The sequence below is a fragment of the Dama dama genome, chromosome 11 (genome assembly GCF_033118175.1).
Source record: "Dama dama isolate Ldn47 chromosome 11, ASM3311817v1, whole genome shotgun sequence".
NCBI lineage: Eukaryota > Metazoa > Chordata > Mammalia > Artiodactyla > Cervidae > Dama > Dama dama.
Window position 1 is genome coordinate 10,788,519 of NC_083691.1, and position 24,991 is coordinate 10,813,509.

General features: G+C 38.3%; 1 protein-coding gene across 4 annotated transcripts in view; it reads left to right on the plus strand.

Moving 5' to 3' along the window:
* SCAI (suppressor of cancer cell invasion) overlaps positions 1-24,991 on the plus strand; it is a 114,936-nt gene that overhangs the window by 82,991 nt on the left and 6,954 nt on the right. For 3 of the 4 annotated variants that reach the window (XM_061154669.1, XM_061154671.1, XM_061154670.1), the window contains 5 exons: positions 1,054-1,153; positions 3,054-3,135; positions 17,061-17,133; positions 20,127-20,300; positions 20,491-20,591. In XM_061154669.1, coding sequence (XP_061010652.1) covers positions 1,054-1,153; positions 3,054-3,135; positions 17,061-17,133; positions 20,127-20,300; positions 20,491-20,591 — 530 coding nt within the window. Of the gene's footprint in view, positions 1-1,053; positions 1,154-3,053; positions 3,136-17,060; positions 17,134-17,861; positions 18,006-20,126; positions 20,301-20,490; positions 20,592-24,991 lie in introns of those variants that run through there. The other variant, XR_009694641.1, reaches the window with a different exon arrangement.

A 24,991-nucleotide genomic window follows, 5' to 3' on the forward strand; every position in this document is an offset into this window, starting at 1 on the left:
ATGTCCCTGCCATCTTCCTTGCATGACCTACAGATCCTCTTAAAGTGTTAAAATGAAAACAAAACAAAATAAATCTCAATCTTTTCACTGCAGTAGTTTTTTAAGGGATAAAGCATAACATTAATATTAAAAGTGTTGCAAAATCATGAACTAATTTTTTGGTAATAAAGTTAGTGATTTTGTTTGTAAATAATTATTTCCATGTCTTATAACATGCTATTAAATCAAATATTCTGCACCCCCACCTAACATGTTGATATCTCTTGTTTTACTTTTTTCAAAGTATAGTAGGTACTAACGGAATGGGCCTTTGAGAGAGACTGTTTCTCACATCTCATAGTTGCTGTTCCATTTACACAAGAGTTTGACTAACTGATAGCGCCAGTGGGAAAAGGCTAATTCCTGAACTGGAATTGCAGTGGTTGATAAAATAGTCATGATAATGGAGTTTTCCCCTACACTGATATTTGGCAGTTCTTTTCTTACATGAAGTTTTTGTCAATGAGAATTTTCAAGTCCTATTCAAAGATTTCCCTACATTTTACAATTAGTGACTCACTTAAATTTAAGAAGTCATTGAACCTGGGTCTCCCCCATTGCAGGCAGTCTTTACTGTCTGAGCCACCAGGGAAGCCCTAAAATTACACTTTAAAAAATCATTAGGACTTCATTCTGCAACTCTTTTATCTAAGTAGTTTTATTTGTTGAACTTGAGATTTTAATTTTGCTTGAAATGAAAAGATCATTTTGAACATCCCAGATCTCCATCCCTCCCCTTTTTTTTAACCCAGAATAATGGGATACAGTAGATTTTTGTTTTGTTTCTCATTATTATCTGAAGAACTAATGACAATGACCTTTTAAAATGCTGAAACAGGCAACATGCTGAAATACTGAAAATCTATGTTAAACTGAAGTGTTAAATTTTAAATTAATAAAAATTTTTTTTAATTATCTTCCACTCGTATCAGTGAGAGATTCACCCGGTACCTTTGTACATATAGATGTTACTCTCCAACTGAAGTCTAGGATTCTTCCCTTCTGTCTTTACAGGTCCTTATGATTTTGGAGGGGTACTTACTAATAGTAACCGAGATATTATAAATGGAGATGCCATCCACAAACGAAATCAGTCCCACAAGGAAATGCATTGGTATGTATTCTGGTGTCTTTCCCTATTATAAAAATTAAAGTTATACCTTACAATATGTTAAGTGAAATGGGGACTGTTTTACACTACTAGAAATGTCCCCTCAGACAACTGTTCATAACACTTATATGGATTCCAGCAGTATTTCAGGCTCTGACTATCTTAGGCATTTAGAATTGTTGGCTTATATTTAAAAAATTTTTATTGAGTATCTGTTATATGTCAGGCACCATTAAGTCACTGGTGATCTGTTCATTCAAGTTGGAGGAGGTAATAAATATGTACATAAATAATAACTCAGGACATGATGCATGTTAATATCAACATAAACATTTTAATATAAGGTTCTGCTGGTATAATACAGCAAAACTGAAGTTAGCTGTATGATCAGGTAAATTTCATCCATGAAAGTTTGCTCAGCTCATTCACTGCTTGTTCTGTTATTGGCTGTAGGATTTCTCTAGCTGAGAGATAGCAATTTTATTATAGAGGAAACTGGACTTGCTTGAAACTGCATTTCTAATAACACTTTACATAAAAACATAGCTCTTCAAATTAAAGAGTGGCTAGGGAAGGGTAGAGAGGGAAATGTTTCAATTATTACACGTGTAATAGTGAAAGATTCCCCAAGCCATATGTTGGTGCTATCGTTGACCTTACTTGTAAGTGATTTATATTAGAAAAACCTGTATTTGAGATATATTGGGGTTTGATGATACTGCTCATTGACACATCATTTTGTATATTTACATTTACATTAATATTTATACACATACATGCATTGTCCACTAACCCTGGGAAAGAGCATGCACACCAATACTGTGATCTTAAGAAGTGACCCTCAAATGCATGTTACTGGACTTTGGGTCTAGTAGGTCTTCCGTGGACCAGTGAATCTGTATCTATAACAAGCACCCCAGCTGATTCCGATGCAAATGTCCAGAGGAAATGCAGGCAATAATAAGAGGGGAGCCCTCACTTACCATCTGCAAAATTGAGATATAGCTTAAAATAGCAGTCCCCAACCTTTTCGGCACTAGGGACAGGTTTTGTGGAAGACAATTGTTCCACGGTGCGGGGTGGAGAAGATGGTTTTTGGATGATTCAAGCGTATTACTTGCATTGTGCACCATATTTCTATTATTATTATATCAACTCCAACTCAGATCATTAGGCATTAGATCCCAGAGTTTGGGGACCCGTGGCTTAAAACATTAAAAATATTTAAATTGGATATGGATTTTGAAAGACTCATTGAAATAGAAATCTGGTTGTGTTATTGCATTTTCTCTTCAGTACCTGTTCTTCGGAGGAACTTTTTAAAATACTAGATAAGTTCCTAAATGCTGACTTCTGAGATTTTCATGTGTGTTTAATCCATCTTTAAATATATAGATTTCTCTTTAGCTTGAATATTCTCTTTTAAAAATATTTATTTATTATTCATTTGGCTGTGCCAGGTCTTTGTTGCAGCATGCAGAAGCTGTCATTGTGAGACGCAGGCGTCTCTCTGGTTGTGGCTCATGGGCTCTCGCGGGCAGGCTCAGCAGTGTAGCACAACCGTGGCATGTGGGATCTTAGTTCTCTGACCAGGGGTCAAAGCCACGTCCTCTGCATTGGAAGGTGGATTCTTAACCACTGGACCAGCAGGGAAGTCCCTAGCTTGAATATTCTTGAATAATAATTATGTCTTGTTTTTTTTTTCTCCCAAATAAAACTGCTCACTTGTCTACCCCAATAAATACAGACTTTTTTGGTCTTCTACTTAATTAACTTTTGTTTTTCTCTCAGTGCTGTGATGAAAAAGAGATGTGAGTAGACCAAACTGAAGAATAAGATTTCTGAGGCTCGGCTGATAGAGTTATACAGTCATTCATTGTTACCGTCGTTGTTGTTTTCCCAGCCTCCATCCTGGAGATCTCTACCCCTTCACAAGGAAGCCGCTGTTCATCATTGTGGATTCATCCAACAGTGTTGCTTACAAGGTAAGTTCTGCGCACTCCATCGCACATTAGACGCTACAGCACCACCCCGAGGTAACCAACCTGAACATGTGCCTTTTTATTTTGCTTTATTTTATTTAATTTTACACAATTTGTATTTAGTCTTTCTTTTCTTTTGAGGTTGTGCATGCTAGTCAGGATCTGGTGCTATGACTAGAAACAAGAAGAAAACGCATGAATGGACACTCAGTGGAAAATAATAAATCCTCCTGCAGGAAAAAAATATTCAAGATTTCCAAGATCTCTGGTGGGAGGTTTATTTTTGTTATATAACGCAGAATAATTTTCTTTTATAGAGGTGGAACTATATGGGCAAATTTTCTTTTCCAGTTTTCATACCTTTTCCCCTCTACACACTGAGCTACTACAGTTTAAGTGAAATTTCTATCCCATGTTATGTAGTTACAGTCATTGAATATCTACACAAATTGTTTTAGATGCACTTAATTTTTTTTTTTTTTTTAAATTTGTGAAGTAAATGAAAAATGATGACCCTGGATACTGAAATAAGTAGCAGGGACCGAATGTGAAAATTCCTTGTTCTGTATTTTGCTCTTGAAACAGGTTTACAATGGCTGTGTAAAGAATGGCAGCAGCAAGAACCTTTAAACTTGGATGTTATAATTCAAACTATAGTAATTTACAGGAAAATGAAAACAAGAGTTTTTGGAGTCCTTTGTATGTAGTTGGAATATTTCATTAGTGGTCAGTATGCTCAGAAATATGCTAGAAACACTGATCTGCCAATTAAAGTTATTTCTTTTGTAGGTGTTCATATAAATAAATGGAGAAGCAAACATTAATAGGTTTATATCAGAAAAGCAATAGAAATGTCTGCTAGCAAAGAAAGCTGACCCCATTCTTATGTTTTCCATCTAATTTTCATGCTTAGTTTCACTTTTTTAAGTCTGAATTTCAGGAGCATCCAATCCACCCTAAATTGTTCAGCATGTTTCCTGCTACCCATTTTGTCCAGTTTAACATTATAGCTTTTGATTTTTAGGAAAATTAGCTATGTACTTTGTTAAATCATGTGTGTGCTGTTGTAATTTTTTTATCTTTTTGAGAGAGTGGTAAACTGCTGAGGGAAAAGGTTTATTCGCTATCCCAATTAAACATATAAGCCAGAGGAGTCCAGGCATTTTGTGTCTTCACAGTGTTCAAAAAAGTGTTCTGTGTCTTTGTCAGTGAAAAGGAGTCATTTACTTCAGTTTAATGATGTAACAGAGTATGTTGATGCACCAGATCAAGTGCATTGCTTACTATGATCTAGTGTGCATTTAAAGTATTCTAGCAGTCTGTTAATTTCTACTTAATTTAATTGGACATTATTTGATACCATCTTTTATAATCTCAAGAATATCATTCATGTTATGTACTTGTTCTTTCCAGTGTCGTTTGGATGTAGAATGAGTATTGGATGTTGATTGTTAAAAAACACCACTGTGCATAATTGGAATTATATATCATGATATAATTCTAGATTTCTATATCCTGAGCCCCAGGATAACCTTGCAATAATGGAAAGATTTTTATGTTTGTTTGGTGTTGATGGCACAGGCACTATTACTCCTCTAAAAAATTAAATTATCAAGAACAAACTGATCATTAGAAATGAAATGGGGAGCCCATATGCAGTGGGCAAATCAGAGGCTTAACCAATGAACTGCCAGGAAAGTCCTGTACAATGGTTTTAACAGCTAAGCCACACAGTAAAGTTTTTCTTTCCTGTGCAACTTTCTACTTTGCCTGGAGAAAATAATATTATCTTTGCTCCTTGTTTTTTTTTTTTCCCCCTGAACTTATCACAAATTCAACCCCAAGCTCCTCACCAGTCCTCTAATCTTTCCGGTTGTTCAGATGCATCATTTTATCTCTGGGACAAATTATCTCTCAGAGCCTCTGGACTAGTGCCCTCTACACATACTACACAGCTCTCATCCCAGAATCTCTTTTTATTATTATTCTGGGAATTCTTTATCTCTCTTTTATATTGGATCCCCTGTTTCCTGAATCCCCAGTCTTCCTCTTGGACACTCTATTACTGTCTCATTTGGTTTATCCTTTCATTTTGGTGCAGCATCTCTAGCAAAATCGAGCCTTCTGGGAAAGGATGAATATGAGATAAAACAATTGAAGTCTCACACTTCTGCAAATGTCTTTGATTTACCCTCACACCTGAACGGTGGTTTTGGTGTCAGAAGTTATTTCCCTTCAGAATTTGGGAAACATTGTTGCATTGCTTTCTATCTTCAATATTTCTAGTATTTCTTTCTTTTTTTTTCCCTAGTATTTCTTAAGAAGTACAAAGCATTCTAATTCTGGATCTTTCATATGACCTTTGTTCAGTCCCTGGAAACGTATAGGCTCTTATCTTTGTCACTCGTGTTTTCAACTTCTTAACAGAGTGCCCTGGTCTGGCTTTACTTTTGACTATGGTACTTGGCGTGTACTTCGTACATGTACTTTCAGTCTGGAAATTCTGCCCATTTTCTTGAATTTTTTCAGTGATTTCCTCCCCTGTGTTTTCTTCTTTTTAGAATTTTTGTCATTCAAGTATTGGACCTTCTGGTCTAGTCCTCAGATTTTTTTTGCCTTTTATTTTCCATCTTCCAGTCTTTTGCTCATTAGGAAATTCCTTTGCCTTTATCTTCAAAACCTTTTATTGAGCTGTTCATTTGTTTTCTGGATGTTTCTTTCATAAAGACATGGATGGGTGTGTGTAAGACATATGTACGTGCACATATGTAATTGGTTTTTATCCTGGTTGAAATATGCTGTCTTTCCTTTGAGAATGTCAAGGATCATTTTAAAAATTCTCTCTGCATGGTATCTCTCTCCTCCATTATGATTTGCTTCTAGTGCTTTTCCTGCATATTTCATTTTAGAGACTCATAATTTTTGTTTTTCTGATCAGATTTAATAATGGAAGCTAGCACAATGGTTGGAATCTCTGAGGTTGTAGGCAGGGTCGTCACAGTGAGCTTCTCAGTGTGACAGTCTAGCTCAGGAGCCATGGACCAGTACCTCCTGTCAGATCAGCAGCAGCATTCGTTAGAAATAAAGTTCATATAAATGTAATACTCTTAAGTTATCCCGAAACTATCCCTGCACCCCCGGTCTTCCACGAAATCAGTCCCTGGTGCCAAAAAGGTTGGGGACCGCTGATCTAGCTGGGCCTTTTTGTTGAGTCATTTCGGGTGTCAGAATCTTTAGGTCTTTCTTCATGGTCTGGTCATACTCACTGGAGCAGACTCAACTGTTCTGCCCAGAATGTAAAGATCGATTAGCATTATGCTCTGTTCTCCTTGAAGTCTGTGTGAGTTTATATTAATATCTGCTTATACGTGTATCTTTATATACCCAGTGCCTCATACTTAAGAAATTCTTAATAAATATATGTTGAATGATTATATGAAGATAGGCACCATTATCCTTATTTTATAGTTGAGGAAACTGCTCATGGAGCTTAAATATCTTGCCTGATTGATTCCAGCAGTCTTTCTCATCAGTGCTCAAGCTGTTTCTACATTTAGAAAGAGAGACGCTTTTCATGCTAGTCTGAGCCTCGTTTCAGAGGAGAGGATTGAAACGCCAAGATCTCTTAACAGAACAAGTATATCCCACACGTTAACTCTCCAATTTCTATCAGGGTCTAGGCCTCATCTGCAGTGATGTAGTACTAGTGGGGTTAAAAAAAACAATAACTACTATCATTTTGGCCAACACTTCTTTCAGTTCTACTCCCCCCAACTCCTTTGGAAGAAGAAAATCTTTTGAGTATTTAATTATTTATGACAGAGCTGGATGCCTGCCAGTGAACATGACTTATACATTTGTCAGAACAGTCATATTTATCTCAGCAGTTTTTGTCCTAAAGTGCTTGGCTGATGTCTGTACGTTGCTGTGGTCTATGAAGGCATACAGACAAAATTACCTAAGAGTTCTTCTGACAGTCAGCCTCACTCACTCCATTTCCTCCATGCTACTTTGAAAGACCATCTCTTCATTTGTGTTGTTGTGTGGTTATCTAGGTTTTGTTTCTTTTATACTTAACCTATTGGGAGTTGCTGGACTTCTTGAATTTGTAGGTTAGAGTTTTTCATTACTGCTGGAAAATTCTTAGCCGTTATCTCTTCAGACCTTGGCCATGCTCCAGCTCCTCTCTCATCTCTTTCTGGACCTCTGATTCTTTAATTCATATATCATTCTCACTGTGTCATCCATGTCTCTTGACCTCTCTTCTCTATTTTCCATCTTTTCATTTCTCTGGCTGAAACTTGGATGATTTCTTTCAGTTTAGCTTTCCGTTCACAAATTCCTTTTTTTTCAGCTGTGACTAACTTGGATATTAAACTCATTTACTGAGTTTTATGTTAGCTGTGGTATTTTTCATTTCAGAAAGTTTTATTTGGTTCTTTTTTCAAGTGATTCATTGCCCTTTTTATAGTTCCCTATTTTCTGTTTTCATGTTTCTTCTTTATTTCTTTAAACTTAATAGGCCTACTTATCATATTATTTATTATCCACCTGGTAATTCTTACACCTGAAATCTGCTTTTGCTGCCCAAAGACGCCTGTTGCTGTTTCTGTATCCCAGTATGCTTGATTATCTTTGAGTCAATTATTCTTGTATCCTTAAAATTCTCTGTGATAAATTCACTGAACCCTAGAATGATGATATTTTCATCCAGAGAGGATCTGCATGTGCTTGGGGACTATGTGTTTGGGATTACCTCAGTTCAGTTCAGTTCAGTTCAGTCGCTCAGTTGTGTCTGACTCTTTGCGACCCCATGAATTGTAGCACACCAGGCCTCCCTGTCCATCACCAACTCCCGGAGTTTACTCAAACTCATGCCCGTCGAGTCGGTGATGCCATCCAACCATCTCATCCTCTGTCGTCCCCTTCTCTTCCTGCCCCCAATCTCTCCCAGCATCAGGGTCTTTTCCAATGAGTCAACTCTTCACATGAGGTGGCCAAAGTATTGGAGTTTCAGCTTCAGCATCAGTCCATCCAATGAACACCCAGGATTGATCTCCTTTAGGATGGACTGGTTGGATCTCCTTGCAGTCCAAGGGACTCTCAAGAGTCTTCTCCAACACCACAGTTCAAAAGCATCAATTTTTCGGCACTCAGCTTTCTTCACAGTCCAATTCTCACATCCACACATGACCACTGGAAAAACCATAGCCTTGACTAGACGGACCTTTGTTGGCAAAGTAATGTCTCTGCTTTTTAACATGCTGGCTAGGTTGGTCATAACTTTCCTTCCAAGGAGTAAGCATCTTTTAATTTCATGGCTGCAGTCACCATCTGCAGTGATTTTGGAGCCCAAAAAAATAAAGTCAGGCACTGTTTCCACTGTCTCCCCATCTATTTCCCATGAAGTGATGGGACCAGATGCCATAATCTTAGTTTTCTGAAGGTTAAGCTTTAAGCCAACTTTCTCACTCTCCTCTTTCACTTTCATCAAGAGGCTTTTCAGTTCCTCTTCACTCTCTGCCATAAGGGTGGTGTCATCTGCATATCTGAGGTTATTGATATTTCTCCCGGCAATCTTGATTCCAGCTTGTGCTTCTTCCAGCCCAGCGTTTCTCATGATGTACTCTGCATGTAAGTTAAATAAGCAGGGTGACAATATACAGCCTTGATGTACTCCTTTTCCTATTTGGAACGAGTCTGTTGCTCCATGTCCAGTTCTAACTGTTGTTTCCTGACCTGCATACAGGTTTCTCAAGAGGCTGGTCAGGTGGTCTGGTATTCCCATCTCTTTCAGAATTTTCCACAGTTTATTGTGATCCACACAGTCAAAGGCTTTGGCGTAGTCAATAAAGCAGAAATAGATGTTTTTCTGGAACTCTCTTGCTTTTTCGATGATCCAGCGGATATTGGCAATTTGATCTCTGGTTCCTCTGCCTTTTCTAAAACCAGCTTGAACATCTGGAAGTTCACGGTTCACATATTGCTGAAGCCTGGCTTGGAGAATTTTGAGCATTACTTTACTAGCGTGTGAGATGAGTGCAATTGTGTGGTAGTTTGAGCATTCTTTGGGATTGCCTTTCTTAGGGATTGGAATGAAAACTGACCTTTTCCAGTCCTGTGGCCACTGCTGAGTTTTCCAAATTTGCTGGCATATTGAGAGCAGCACTTTCATAGCATCATCTTTCAGGATTTGAAATAGCTCAACTGGAATTCCATCACATCCACTAGGTTTGTTCGTAGTGATGCTTTCTAAGGCCCACTTGACTTCACATTCCAGGATGTCTGGCTCTAGGTGAGTGATCACACCATCGTGATTATCTGGGTCATGAAGATCTTTTTTGTACAGTTCTTCTGTGTATTCTTGCCACCTCTTCTTAATATCTTCTGCTTCTGTTAGGTCCATACCATTTCTGTCCTTTATCGAACCCATCTTTGCCTGAAATGTTCCCTTGATATCTCTAATTTTCTTGAAGAGATCTCTAGTCTTTCCCATTCTGTTGTTTTCCTCTATTTCTTTGCATTGATCACTGAGGAAGGCTTTCTTAACTTTCCTGGTTATTCTTTGGAACTTTGCATTCAAATGGGAATATCTTTCCTTTTCTCCTTTGCTTTTCACTTCTCTTCTTTTCACAGCTATTTGTAAGGCCTCCTCAGACAACCATTTTGCCTTTTTGCCTTTCTTTTCCATGGGGATGGTCTTGTTCCCTGTCTTCTGTACAATGTCACCAACCTCCGTCCATAGTTCATCAGGCTCTCTGTCTATCAGATCTAGTCCCTTAAATCTATTTCTCACTTCCACTATATAGTCATAAGGGATTTGATGTCTTACCTGAATGGTCTAGTGGTTTCCCCTACTTTCTTCAGTTTAAGTCTGAATTTGGCAATAAGGAGTTCATGATCTGAGCCACAGTCAGCTCCTGGTCTTGTTTTTGCTGACTGTCTAGAGCTTCTCCATCTTTGGCTGCAAAGAATATAATCAATCTGATTTCGGTGTTGACCATCTGGTGATGTCCAAGTGTAGAGTCTTCTCTTGTGTTGTTGGAAGAGGGTGTTTGCTATGACCAGTGCATTCTCTTGGCAAAACTCTATTAGCCTTTGCCCTGCTTCATTCCGTACTCCAAGGCCAAATTTGCCTGTCACTCCAGGTGTTTCTTGAGTTCCTACTTTTGCATTCCAGTCCCCTCTAATGAAAAGGACATCTTTTTTGGGTGTTAGTTCTAAAAGGTCTTGGAGGTCTTCATAGAACCGTTCAACTTCAGCTTCTTCAGCATTACTAGTTGGGGCATAGGCTTGGATTACTGTGATGTTGCATGGTTTGCCTTGGAAACGAACAGAGATCATTCTGTCGTTTTTGAGATTGCATCCAAGTACTGCATTTTGGACTCTTTTGTTGACTATGATGGCTACTCCATTTCTTCTAAGGGATTCCTGCCCACAGTAGTAGATATAATGGTCATCTGAGTTAAATTCACCCATTCCAGTCCATTTTAGTTCGCTGATTCCTAGAATGTTGACATTCACTCTTGCCATCTCCTGTTTGACCACTTCCAGTTTGCCTTGATTCATGGACCTAACATTCTAGGTTCCTACGCAATATTGCTCTTTACAGCCTCGGACCTTGCTTCTATCACCAGTCCCATCCACAACTGGGTATTGTTTTTGCTTTGACTCCATCCCTTCATTCTTTCTAAAGTTATTTCTCCACTGATCTCCAGTAGCATATGGGGCACCTACCAACCTGGGGAGTTCCTCTTTCAGTATCCTGTCATTTTGCCTTTTCATGCTGTCCATGGGGTTCTCAAGGCAAGAATGCTGAAGTGGTTTGCCATTCCCTTCTCCAGTGGACCACATTCTGTCAGACCTCTCCACCATGGCCCGACCGTCTTGGGTGGCCCCTCACGGCATGGCTTAATTACCTAGGTGGTATGAATTTGGACTATAAACAGGCAAAAGGGCTGGCTTATAGTTAAAACCCTTAGGGCTGTTTGGTTCCTTTGCTTGCTCTTTCCTTATTCTGCTCAGCACCAGGAAAACTTTTCTTGTGATCTGTTGAGGCATGGTCTTGGTGGATAGGGAAAGTGTGAAATTTCATTTTTGTTCACCCTAACAGTGAATTCCGTGGACTGTATAGTCCATGATGAGGTCGAAAAGAGACACGACTGGGCATCTTTCACATGCATACATACAGTAAGAGTGTAGCCATTTGGGATTCCAGTTTAGCAGGGCTGGTTTTCCTTTAGACTCTCATTTTAGACAGACCCTGAGCTCTGACTTCTGTCCCCTTCTCTGTATAAGGCCTTTACAATCTAAGTTCAAGTGGCTCAATTGCCTCAGGGCAGGGGAGGCCTTGTTGTTTTTCTTCAGTTGCTAAGTTGTGTCTGACTCTCTGCGACCCTACGGACTGCAGCAGGCTTCCCTGTTGTTCACCATCTCCTGGAATTTGCTCAAACTCATGTCCATTGAGTCAGTGATGTTACCTAACCATTGCATCCTCTGCCGCCCTCATCTCCTCTTGCCTTCAATCTTTCCCAGCGTCAGGAACTTTCCCAAAGAGTTGGCTCTTCGCATCAGGTGGCCCAAGCATTGGAGCTTCAGCTTCAGCATCAATCCTAAAGGCCTGGTGTCAAGCTTATTTTCTCAGTCTCCTCTACTGGTTTTTCCTCATCTCTCTGACCTATCACTGGACTACCCTGGGCTCCATCCTTGTTCCTCTTCTTTTCTAGCTACAGCTGACTCCCTAGATGCCCTTAATAGTTTCATGACTTTAATTACTATCTCTGTGCTGATAATTTCCACATTTATATCACCAGCCCAAATCTTTCTCAGTTAACCCCAAACTCGAATATAATCTACCTACTCCACATCTCTCATTGGCGACTCTAATAGAGATTGCAAAGCTAACATGCCCAGGACAGAGTTTCTAGACCTCTTCTGTGGCCAACTTCCCCGTATTAGTTAATGACTATTGTCCTTTTATAGTTGCCCTAGCCCAAATCCTTAGTTTCCTTCTGAACTTTTCCTTCCCTCACACCCACATCCATTTCAGAATATTTTCTTGGTTATAACTAATATGCCCAGAATCTTAACCACCTTCACTGCCACCATTGTCTCTCCCCTTAATTTTTGCAATAGCCTCATAACTAGGCTTCCTCCTCCTGCCCTTGCTCTCCTACAGGGTGTGCCTGTAAATCAGATTATGTCCCTTATCTGTTCTGAAGGATCCTCATCTTACTAAGGGTAAAGGCTTCATGCTTTGCTCTCACGCTGCTCTCCCACCCCCAAATGCATCTCTGATCTTCTCTTGTGGTCTCCTTATCACAGTTCTCTTCAGCCACACAGATCTTGCTGTTCCTCAGACAAACCTGGCAGTCTTCTGCTTAGGATCTTTGTGTTCTGTTCCTTCAACCGTGAATCCTCTTCCAAAGAACACTTGTTGTTTTCCAGGTGTTTAATCAACTGAAGCCTCTTAATAGAGCTTTCCCTAATTTTGTTGTTGTTCAGTTGCTCAGTTGTGTCCAACTCTTTGTGACCTCATGAACTACAGCACACCAGGCTTCCCTGTCCTTCACCATCTTCTGGAGTTGCTCAAACTGATGTCCATTTCATCAATGATGCCATCCAACCATCTCATCCTTTCTTGTCCCCTTCTCCTCCTGCCTTCAATTTTTCCTAGCATCGGGGTCTTTTCCAGTGAGTCAGTTCTTCGCATCAGGTGGCCAAAGTATTAGAGCTTCAGCTTCAGCATCAGTCCTTCCAGTGAATATTCAGGGTTGATTTCCTTTAGGATTGACTGATTTGATCTCCTTGCAGTCCTATGGACTCTCAAGAGTCTTCTCCAACACCACAGTTTGAAAGCATTAATTCTTTGGTGCTCATCCTTCTATATGGTCCAACTCTCACATCTGTACACGACTTCTGGAAAAACCATAGCTTTGACTGTATAGACCTTTGTCAGCAAAGTGATGTCTCTGCTTTTTAATACATTGTCTAGTTTGTCATAGCTTTTCTTCCAAGGAGCAAGGGCGTTTTAATTTCATGGCTGCAGTCACCGTCTGCAGTGAATTTGGAGCCAAGAAAATAAAGTCTGCCACTGTTTTACCATCTATTTGCCATGAAGTGATGGGACCGGCTGCCATGATCTTTGTTTTTTGAAGGTTGAGTTTTAAACCAGCTTTTTCACTCTCCTCTTTCACCTTCATCAAAAGACTCTTTAGTTCCTCTTTGCTTTCCGCCATTAGGGTGGTGTTATCTGCATATCTGAGGTTATTGATATTTCTCCCAGCAATCTTGATTCCAGCTTGAGCTTCATCCAGCCTGGCATTTTGCATGATGTACTCTGCATATAAGTTAAATAAGCAGGATGACAATATACAGCCTTGCTGTACTCCTTTCACAATTTTGAACGAGTCAGTTGTTCCATGTCCAGTTCCAATTTTTGCTTCTCAGGAGGTAAATAAGGTGATCTGGTATTCCTATCTCTTTAGAATTTTCACCAGTTTGTCAACACAGTCAAAGGCTTTAGCATAGTTAGTGAAGCAGAAGTGTATGTTTTTCTGGAATTCCCTTGCTTTTTCAGTGATCCAGTGGATGCTGGCAATTGGATTTCTGGTTCCTCTGCCTTTTCAAAATCTGAAAGTTCTTGGTTCATGTACTATTGAAGTCTCACTTGGAGGAATTTGAGCATGACCTTGCTAGCCTGAGAAATGAGTCTATTGTGTGGTAGTGTGAACATTCTTTGGCATAGCCCTTCTTTGGGATTGGAATGAAAACTGACCTTTTTCAGTCTTGTGGCCACTACTAAGTTTTCCATACTTGCTGGCATATTGAGTGCAACACGTTAACAGCATCATCTTTTAGTATTTGAAATAGTTCAGCTGGAATTCTGTCATCTCCACTAGCTTTGTTCATAGTGATGCTTCCTAAGGCCCACTTGACTTCACAATAGGGAGTTCATGATCTGAGCTACAGTCAGCTCCCAGTCTTGTTTTTGCTGACTGTACAGAGCTTCTCAATCTTTGGCTGCAAAGAATATAATCAATCTGACTTCAGTGTTGACTATCTGGTGATGTCCATGTGTAGAGTCGTCTCTTGTGTTGTTGGAAGAGGGTGTTTGTTATGACCAGTGCGTTCTCTTGGCAAAACTGTTAGCCTTTGCCTTGCTTCATTTTGTACTCCCAGGCCAAACTTGCCTGTTGCTTCAGGTGTTTCTTGACTTCCTACTTTTTTGCATTCCATTCCCCTATGATGAAAAGGACATCTGTTTTGGATGTTAGTTCTTGAAGGTCTTATAGGTCTTTGTAGAACCATTCAACTTCAGCTTTTTTGGCTTTTGTGGTTGGGGAATAGACTTAGATTACTGTGATATTGCATGGTTTGCCTTGGAAATGAACCAAGATCATTCTGTTGTTTTTGAGATGGCACCCAAGTACTACATCTCAGAGTCTTTTGTTAACTATGAGGGCTACTCCATTTCTTCTAAGAGATTCTTGCCTACAGTAGTAGATATAATGGTCATCTGAATTAAATTTGCCCATTCCAGTCCATTTTAGTTCATTTTTTTGTAATTGCCCTATTTAAAATTATATGCCTCCCCAGCACTCTAGTCACCTTTCTTTATTTTTCTCATAATCATAACAGTTAGCTTCTGTTGCCATGTGCTATTTTAAGCACTTTACAAATGCTAACACATTTAATCCTTGCAACCCAATGTGTTATTTCTGTTAACCCCGTTTTACTGATAAAACCAGGGCACAAGATGGCTGATTTGGAATTGAAATACAGTCTGATTATGAATCTTTGCTTTACTGCTCGCTGTACTTGGCTGTCTTTGCATATGTAGCACTTGTCAACCTCTGTAATATTATATAACTTTATTTTGTTTACTGCAGGTTGCTACCTGCCACCTCCACCCCCATCTAAATGTTAGCTCCAGAAAGACGGATTTTTTTTTTAAATCTGTTTTTTTGTTTTGTTTTTTTTTTTTTTTTACTGCAGTACCCCTAGCACCTATAACAATAATCTAGTTTGTAGTTCAGTGAGTATCTGTTGAAGAAAAGAGATCTTTGAAAAGATACTATGTACTATTTTAAAGTTGTAAAGTTGAGTTCACCAGTAAGCTCTTTTAAACTTTGATAATTGATACAATTCTAGAGCAGTGTAAAATGTCAGAAATACCCAATTCATTCTATAACAGGCCACAAGACATTTATGTGACCTTGAGCAACTGAACAGCAGCAAATACACCTACTAATAGAATAATCTACCAAAAGAGTTTATCTGAAAAATGCAAGGAGATTACATATATAAAAATCAGTCAATACTGTATTCCCTGTTACCTTTTACCCATTTTTCTATTGAAACAGTGGTCTTTTTCGTATGGATTTGGAAAAGCTCTTTCTATATTAAGGAGATTAATCCTTTGTAAAGTGAGTTGCAGATGTTTTCCCCAGTTCATCTTCTGGCTTTTGCTTTAGTTTATGCTGTATTTTACAATTCACAATTTTTGTAATGGGTTTGTTAATCTTAATTACAGTCGTTAGGAAGATCTTCTAGAAGATTAGAGAAGTTACCCTTATTTTCTTATATTTTCTTTCAGCACTGTTGCTGTTTAATTTTTTACATTTAAATTGATTATATTAGAAATTCATCCTAGATTTTGGTGTGAAGTATGGAGTTTTCCAGATAAATGTCAGTTTTTCCTGCCAATCCCAACCATCATCCTTACCTTATCATATATCCTTAAGCCTCATCTATTTCAGGGTCTAATTCCGAACTCTTCATTTTCTTCCATTGGTTTTTCTGCCTCCTTTTATGCCAAGGCACATATTTTAAATTACCGAGGCTTTAAAGTATGCTTTAATACCTGATAAGTCTAGTTTCCCCTCTTTACTCTTTTTAAAAAACTTTTTAGCTTTATTTTTATTTATTTTTTGACCACATCACATTGCATGTGGGATCTTAGTTCATCAGCCAGGGATTGATCCTGTGTCCCCAGCAGTGGAAGCGCATTATTCAGGAATTCTTAACCATGGACCGCCAAGCAAGTCCCCCTGCTCTTCTTTTTCAGAATTTTCCTGGCTAATGTGTCTTATCCAAATGCACTTTATCATTTCTTTGAATTGCAGGAGGGAAAAAAATCTGTGGCCATTTTTGTTAAGGTTGATTTAAATTTTAATAAATTAGTATAATGACATCTTTAGAATGGGTTTCCCTCTAAGAACATAGTATGTCTTTCCGTTTGTTCAAGTCTTCATGTTTATCATTCAGAAGTGTTTTTTTTAGTTGTTTTGGTGTTTTTTCCCTTCTTATTAAGTTTACTCCTAGGAGTTTTATCTCTCTTGTTGTTTTACCACACAGTTTATGATTTTACTTCTCATGTAGCTCTGCCTTTATAGAAAGGACAGTATTAATCATGCAGGAGTAGTGAATGTCAGTTTAATTCTCATCGTAAATTAACACATTGACCTTCTGGTTTTATGCATCATTCTGTACACTCTATTAACATGATTCACAGCGAGAGATGAATCCAGCCTTCACATACCTGTAAGTCAGGTTTTATAGCCTATGAGGCTGAGAGCCAGGTCCTAGATCTTGGCAAATCTGCCCTTGTAAATCCTAGGTGTGCTGCTCAGTGGAGTGGCCTCTTAAACAGCCAGGTCACCTCTCCCTGTAACACTGCAACCATGTGTGTTCCATTACTTTAAAAATCAATAATTCGCTTAATAAATTGTCACCATTTTAAGAAAGCCTATTATGCATGTTAGTTATACTTGAATGACAGCTTCTTCAGCTGTTACTGATGTTTCTGCATCTACTTATGAGTAAAAGAACCTGATCTGTACACTAGTGATATGCTTTGGAAAATTACTGAGTAACTGTCATTGGTCAAATCTTTAATGAAAGTTTTAAATTCTTGTATATTACAGAATTTCACAAACTTATTTGGACAGCCGCTAGTCTGCTTGCTTTCTCCTACAGCCTATCCAAAAGCTTTACAAGGTATGTTCTTTCATTCCCTGTTATATCCATAGGTTGCAAATCAACTTACGTCTTCATTTTGAATAATACTGATCTGATCTTTGTCTCCCCATCTATAATGGTCAGTTGTTGGTTTATAGTGTTTAATGTGGCAAGTATCAGTCTGAAATAAACCCAAAAGTCTTGCCAACAATCAGACTTCCTGAATGGGCTACAGTTAGGCCTTGAGATAGGTCTAAAAGAAATGGTAAAACGTCCTTGAGAAGAGAGTGGTTTTGGTTCGCTTGCTATTGGGGAACTTAAGATTTGTGAATATTAAAATTTGTTTTGTAGGTGTGCTTGTCTTCATCCACATAGTACGATTTCTTCGATGTCTGGCTATGTATTTTAAGTATCTTTTAAGACCGTGAGAAATCTGGTCTAGGACACGTTTTAATCCATGCCCAAGGATTAGGATAACCTAGCTGGCACAACTTAAAGGGTTTCTTTTATTCACATTTTTACATCACTGTATTTTTAACATAAAAAAACCTCTTCTCAACGTGCCAGAGAGACAGGTCAGTGTTTTCACGTTTCTCAAGTGGCTGAGAAATGAAAATTTTTTTGTCTTGAATAATTTGTCCTCAGTAAGCAACACATAAAATCTAATTCTAACGCCTAGTTATTAAGCTAGGTAAAATACTAAACAAACCTTACTCCTGTTTTAGCAGTACTTGTCACTGTTTCACTATCTTCCTAACCGTGAACAGTGCTGGTGTCTCTCTGTGGGGGATGGCATTTTACTGCTACTTCCCAGCCAGAAGTCCTGTCTGCTGATATAGTTTGACACAGGAGGTGATGGTCAGCATTTGAATGCCCGAGAGAAGCTGGAGACTTTTCACCGTTGTTTTAAGGTAAGTTCTGCTATTTAACAGGGAAAACCATGTAGAAATACTAAGTTCATGTATCTAGAAGACAAATCACTGAGGGATAGAACTTACCTTCAAACAACGGTAAAACTCTCCCGCTTTGAGGACTTGGTTAACCTGTTTCTTACCATTTCTGAAGAAATGTAACCCCTTCCAATGGCGAGTACTTTTTGCTGTCAGGTTTTTCCTGTCACGAAACAGCTTTATTTTAAATTGCATGAAGAAATGGGTTACTACCATGATTATTTAATCAGAAAGGTTTTATTGTGAAGAGGGTAAAAACACAGACTCTAGAGGCAAATTGACCGTATTTGAGTCCCAACTCTGCCCCCTACGAGCTGTGTGACCTTAGGAGGTTCCTCAACCATTCTGTGCCTCAGTTTCTTTCCTAATAAATGGAGATAATAATAGTATCTACCTCCTTAAAGAATTCTGAGTACACAGCAAGTATTCAATATATGTTAACTATCATCATTATTATAATGTGCTTAATTTAAATATATGTCCTTAATGTGTCTTAGTCCAGAATCCTATCTTTTGGGCTATAAAACTTAGACCTCTAGTCCCTAAAATGTGTCCCACCTGGACACAAAGCTGGCCAGTACCAAAGTGTTTGGAATGTCAAATTAGATTCCTGCACCTCTGTTATCTAAAGTCTACAGTTCTCTCTTTAACCAAGAGTTACTTCATTCATTCAACAAGCATTTGTTTACCATTTTATCAGGTACTGTGCTAGGTAGAAGATACAGATAACCTAACAGGCAATTGCTGTGGGTACTCTTAGTGTTTGCTTGGATGAAGCACATGTACAGTAAGATGAACACCTAACCAGCCCTTGAGTGTTAAGAAAGTGGATGAAATGATGTCTCAAGTGGAGTTGAGGGATGCATAAAATTAGACAGGTAGATAGGAGTGAAACATGGTTGAATAAGAGTGTTCTAGCAGCAGCAGCAGCAAAGAAATAGCATGTGAACATGTGAAGAATGAATTGGAGAGGAGATCTTATGAAAATGGGGAGATGATGGTGGCCAGAGTAGAGACAATGGCTTGTTAGCTGGCTCCAGAAGACAGTTGTTCCAGAGAACCAAGAGGACTTGGTGATGGACAGGATGAGGGAACCAAGGAGAGGAGGGAAGCATGGACTTCCAGGTGTCTGGCTTAGGTGCTGGTAGAAATGATGATCCTGGATAAGATTTGTAAGAGAACAAATAAGGGGAAAGAATTTGCTTCTGAGTCTTAAGTTTAACGTGTTGAGTTTGAGGTTACCCTTGAGAGTTAGGTTAAATGTCATAGTCGGGAGCTACTGTGTCCAGTAGAAATATAATAGGAATCACGCGTATGATTTTAAGTTTTCTAGTAGCTACTAGAAATACCATTTTTAAAAGTCTTTAGAGTCAAACAGGTGAAATTAAGGTTAGCGATACATCTTTTTGTACTGAGGCTTTGAAATCCCATGTATGTTTTACACTCCACAGTGTGTCTCAGTTTGGACACTCTTTTGAAGTGCCTGGTGGCTGCTGTAGAACAGTGCCATTCTGGACCTAAGGGGCTCAGTTAGGCTGCAGCTAGAGAACTCTGAATTAGTAGGCACATAAGTGATAGCCAAAATTATGTGCATAGGGGACATCAGCAGTGTGTAGAGAGAGAATACTGATGTTTATGGGACTGGTAAAGAAAGAGCAACTAACAAAGGAGAATGAAGGTGACTTGCAGCTCTAGTGCTCCTCAGAGGGTTCCATCAGGAGCTGTCCATGATCCAGCACTTGCCATATTTGCATGGAAGTTGTTAGCTGGAGGGGAAAAAGCAAAGGAATATGTTCGTTTTCCATTTCTCTTAAGTTGATGAGGCTCTATCTTAAGTTTGTTCAGCAGAAAGCAACATACCTGGGCTTTACTTTTGTAGTTCTAGGCCAAATCTACTTGGCTGAATTATAATTTAATGATATACATATATATATATATATATAATGAATGTTATATATAACATTATTAATGTTAACATTATTATAATTATCATTAATTTTATACATATATATTAAGATGTTCCTCAAATGCCTCTCTTTTGTGAAACTGTTTTCTATATATTTAACATGTTTGTTATTACAGATCAATCTCAACGAGGTAGCCTGTTCACTCTCTTTTTGAACAATCCTCTAATGGCCTTCCTATTTGTCTCTGGACTGTCAAGCATGCGTAGAGGCCTATGGGAAAAGTGTCAAGAATATCTTCGAAAAATCAACCGCGACATTGCCCAGCTACTGACCCATTCACGTTCAATAGGTACCCTACTACTCTAACTGCACACTTAACAAAATGTACTATCCTGGTTTAAAATTGTTTAAATTGTTTGATGTAATGGTATTTGTTGAAGGTAGGAAAGTTGAGAAGGTTTTCCTGAACATTTATTCCCTTTTGAAATGTATTTTCCACTTAAGTATCCTTTTACTATTCACTTTTCTCCTCTTTGCAGATCAGGCATTTCTCCAGTTTTTTGGAGATGAATTTCTTCGCTTGCTTCTCACAAGATTTATCTTTTGTTCAGCCACCATGAGGATGCACAAGATTTTTCGGGTAGGCAAACAATATCATTAAAGATTAATCCTGCCATTTTAGGTATTTAAGAATCATGTTTTACCTGTATTAACTTTGAATAGATCCAAAATAATATTCATACATTAATATGTAAGGTATGAAGATGAACAATATCAGGCACATCTGAGTATCTACCACTCAGTTTAAGAAGCAGAAAGTTTTCATTACCTTTGAGGCCCCTCAAGGGGCCTTCCTGATCTTATCTCCTTCTCAAATGAAACTAAAACCCTGAATTTTGTAATTGTCATTATAGTTTTGTCACATGTCATTCATTATCTTCTGATAATGGCCCTTTGGGTTGTGTCTGGTTTGTTACTGTTAAAAATGACGCCACTGTGAAATCTTTCATCAGTTACTTGGCACACGTACAGGTTTTCTCTAGGGAACGTACCTAGTAGTGGATTACAGGGTCAGACAGTACAGGTATATTCAGCCTTACTAGTTAATGGCCTGGCTGTACCAGCCTACCCTTGCACTAGCTATGTGTAAGAGTTGCTATTTCCAGTAGTCATGTATGGATGTGAGAGTTGGGCCATACAGAAGGCTGAGCCCTGAAGAATCGATGCTTTCGAACTGTGGTGCTGGAGAAGACTTTGAGAGTCCCTTGAACTGCAGGGAGATCCTACCAGTCAATCCTAAAGGAAATCAACCCTGAATATTCATTCAAAGGACTAATGCTGAAGCTTAAGCTCCAAAACTGGCCACCTGATATGAAGAACTAACTCATTGGAAAATACCTTGATGCTGGGAAAGATTGAAGGCAGAAGGAGAAGGGGATAACAGAGGAAGAGATGGTTGAATGGCATCACCAACTCATTGGACATGAATTTGCGCAAGCTCCAGGAGATGGTGAAGGACAGGGAAGCCTGGTGTTCTGCAATCCATGGGGTTGCAAAGAGTCAGACACGACTGAGCGACTAAACAACAACAATCCTTGCCAACACCTGTTACTGTTATTCCTTATGTTTCATGTGAATCTGGTGGGTGTTAAGTAGTAGGTACTTGTGGTTCCAGGTGTCATTTCTGGGATGACTATTGAAATCGAACAACTTTTCATCTGTGTTCTTTATGAAGAGTGTGTTCAAAACTTTGGTCTGTTTTACTCTAAGTAGTTTGGTTTCTGTGTAGTCATGTAACTATTAACATGTAACATTTATCAATCTCTTTTTTTCATTCATCAGTTCACCTCAGTTTTTGATGCATTTTGAAGTAGACTGTGGTCTTTACCCCTCAACACTTCATCATGCAAATAAATAACTGGATTTTATAGTTATGTATTTATTTTTTTGCTTTTTAATTTTTTTTTTTATTTTTTTTAGTTCTACCAGTTTATTGCTACCAACCCATCTCCCTCCACCCTCGTGCACACATGCTCAGTCATGTAATCCCATGGACTTCAGCCCGCCAGACTCCTCTGTCCATGGATTTTTCCAGGCAAGAATACTGGAGTGGGTTGCCATTTCCTTCTCCATGCTTCTTTTTTTAATGTAAAGTTTACATATAATGAAATACACAGAATTAAAGTGTACCATTAGGTGAGTTTTAACAAATACATATATCTTGGGACTTCAATAAAAATAAATACATTTTTAAAAATACACACACCTTTGTAACTCAAACCTCAGTCAAGTTTTACAGCATAGCATCATTCCAGAAAACTTCCTCCATATCCCTTTCTAGTTAGCCTGCTACCCATTATCCCAGAGGCAATACTGTTTTTATTATTTTCATTTCAGATTAGTGTCAGCTATTTACATAGTGTACTTGAATTACACTGTGTAAACCTTCTTTGATCAAGTGTATTCTTAAGATTCATCTGTGTTGTTTCATGCAGAAATAACTCATTCCTTTGAGTAGTTCCATTTTCTGAATATGTCACAGTTTATTTAAGCCTTCTCTTTTTGATGAATACTTGGGCAGATTTAAACTTTTGACTTTTATAGATAAAGTGGCCATGAACATTCCCATACAAATCTTTTTTCCAAAGACTTCTGTTTTGAATTTTCTTGGCCATAGGATATGTGTGTCTTTAGTTTTATAAGAAACTGCCAGACCTTTTCCTCAAACTGACTGTACCATTTTCTTTTCCCAGCAACTGCATATGAAAGTTGCTTTGCACCGTTGCCAACACATGATGTTGTCAGTCTTAAATTTTTTTTTTAGTCTTAAATTTTTTAAACATTTATTTATTTTTAATTGAAGGATGGTTGCTCTCCAGTATCGTGTTGGTTTCCACCAAACATCAACATGAATCAGCAGTAGGTATACTCATGTCCCCTCCTACTTGAACATCCCTCCCAATCCCACTCCTCTAGGTTGTTACCCAGCTGGGTTTGAAAACCCTGTCATACAGCAAATTCCCATTGGCTATCTGTTTACATATGGTAATGTATGTTTCCGTGTTACTCTCTATACATCCCCACCCAGAATTGTCCATAAATCTGTTCTCTATGTCTGTGTCTCCTTTCAGTTCAGTTTAGTTGCTCAGTCGTGTCCAATTCTTTGCAACCCCATGAACTGCAGCACGCCAGGCCTCCCTGTCCGTCACCAACTCCTGGAGTCCACCCAAACCCATGTCCATTGAGTTGGTGATGCCATCCAACCATCTCATCCTCTGTCGTCCCCTTCTCCTCCTGCCTTCAATCTTTCCCAGAATCAGGGTCTTTTCCAATGAATCAGTTCTTCGCATGAGGTGGCCAAAGTATTGGAGCTTCAGCTTCAGCATCAGTACTTCCAGTGAATATTCAGGACTGATCTCCTTTAGGATGGACTGGTTGGATCTCCTTGCAGTTGAAGGGACTATCAAGAGTCTTCTCCAATACCACAGTTCAAAAGCATCAATTCTTCGGCACTCAGCCCAGCGTTTCTCATGATGTACTCTGCATAGAAGTTAAATAAGCAGGGTGTCTCCTTTGCTGCTCTGCAGATAGGTTCATCAGTACCATCTTTCTAAATTCCATATATATGCATTAGTATATGATATTTGTTTTTCTCTTTCTGGTCAGTCTTAAATTTTAACCAGTTTGGTGGATCTATAGTGGTATCTCAGTGTAGTTTAAACTTGCATCTCACTGATGGATGAGGCTATTGGACATCTTTTCAGGTGCTTATTAGTTATATTTTATCCTATTCTGTGGCTTGCCTTTTTATTTTCTTAACAGTGGCTTTTGAAGACCAAACTTTTAAAATTCTGATGAAATTCGAACTGATCTTTTTTTTTTTTCCTTTCGTGGTGTGTTTTATCTGAGAAGTCTCTTCCTAGCTCCAAGTCACAAAGATTTTTCTCCTATGGTTTCTAGGAGTTTTATAGTCTTAGCTTTTATATTTAGTTCTGAGTTAGCTTTTGTTTACAATGTGAAGTAAGGGTTAAAATTTTTTTTCAGTATGTATATGGAGTTGTTCTAGTGTCCCTTGTTGAAAAGATTATCCATTTTTCATTGAGATAATTTTGTTGTTTTTTGAAAATCATTCAACCATGTATGTATAGTATTATTTCTAGATTCTAAATTCTGTTCCACTGACCACTAGCATTTTTTTCTCCAGTATACTACTTCCTTGATAATTGCAGCTTTACAGTAAGTGTTGAAATCCTTATAATTTAAGTCCCTCCTACCACCAAAATGCCTTAAGTGTTTTAATAGTTCTAGATCCTTTGCATATCTATGTGAATTTTAGCATCAACTTTACATTTTGATTGAAATTGCATTTAATCTATGTAATCAATCTGTGGAGAGTTGTATTTAATATTAAGTCTTCCAGTTAATTAATATGGTATATCTCCCTATTTATTTAGGTCTTCTTTAGTTTCTCAGCAATATCTTGTGGGTCTTATCATATAGGTCTTATATGTGTTTCGTTAAATTTTATTCTGAAGTATTTTAAGTTTTGGGATGATTTGTACGTAGAATTATATATTTTATTTGACTTTCCAATTTTTGTTGCTAAGACATAGACATACTGATCTCTTGTAAATTAGCCTTGTATCCTGCATCTTGCTAAATTGAAGTATTAATATATTGCTTAAGATTTTTCTAGGTACATGATCATGTCATCTTCAGACAAAAGCAGTTTTACTTCTTCCTTTCCAATCTGTTTGTGTTTTATTTTATGTATACGTGTGCTTTATTTATTTCAATGTTACAGCAAAATGGTTAATAGAAGTAATGAAAAGGATTAGCTTTGCTTTGTTCTTGATTTTAAGGGAAGATTAATCATTTACCATAAATTATAACTTTAATTGTTAGTTTTTCATAGATATCCTTTTTCAGATTGACTGTTGTTGTTTAGTCGCTAAGTTATGTCTGACTTTTTGCAACCGCACGGACTGCAGCACGCCAGGCTTCCCTGACCTGCGGTCTCGCACAGTTTGCTCAAACTCA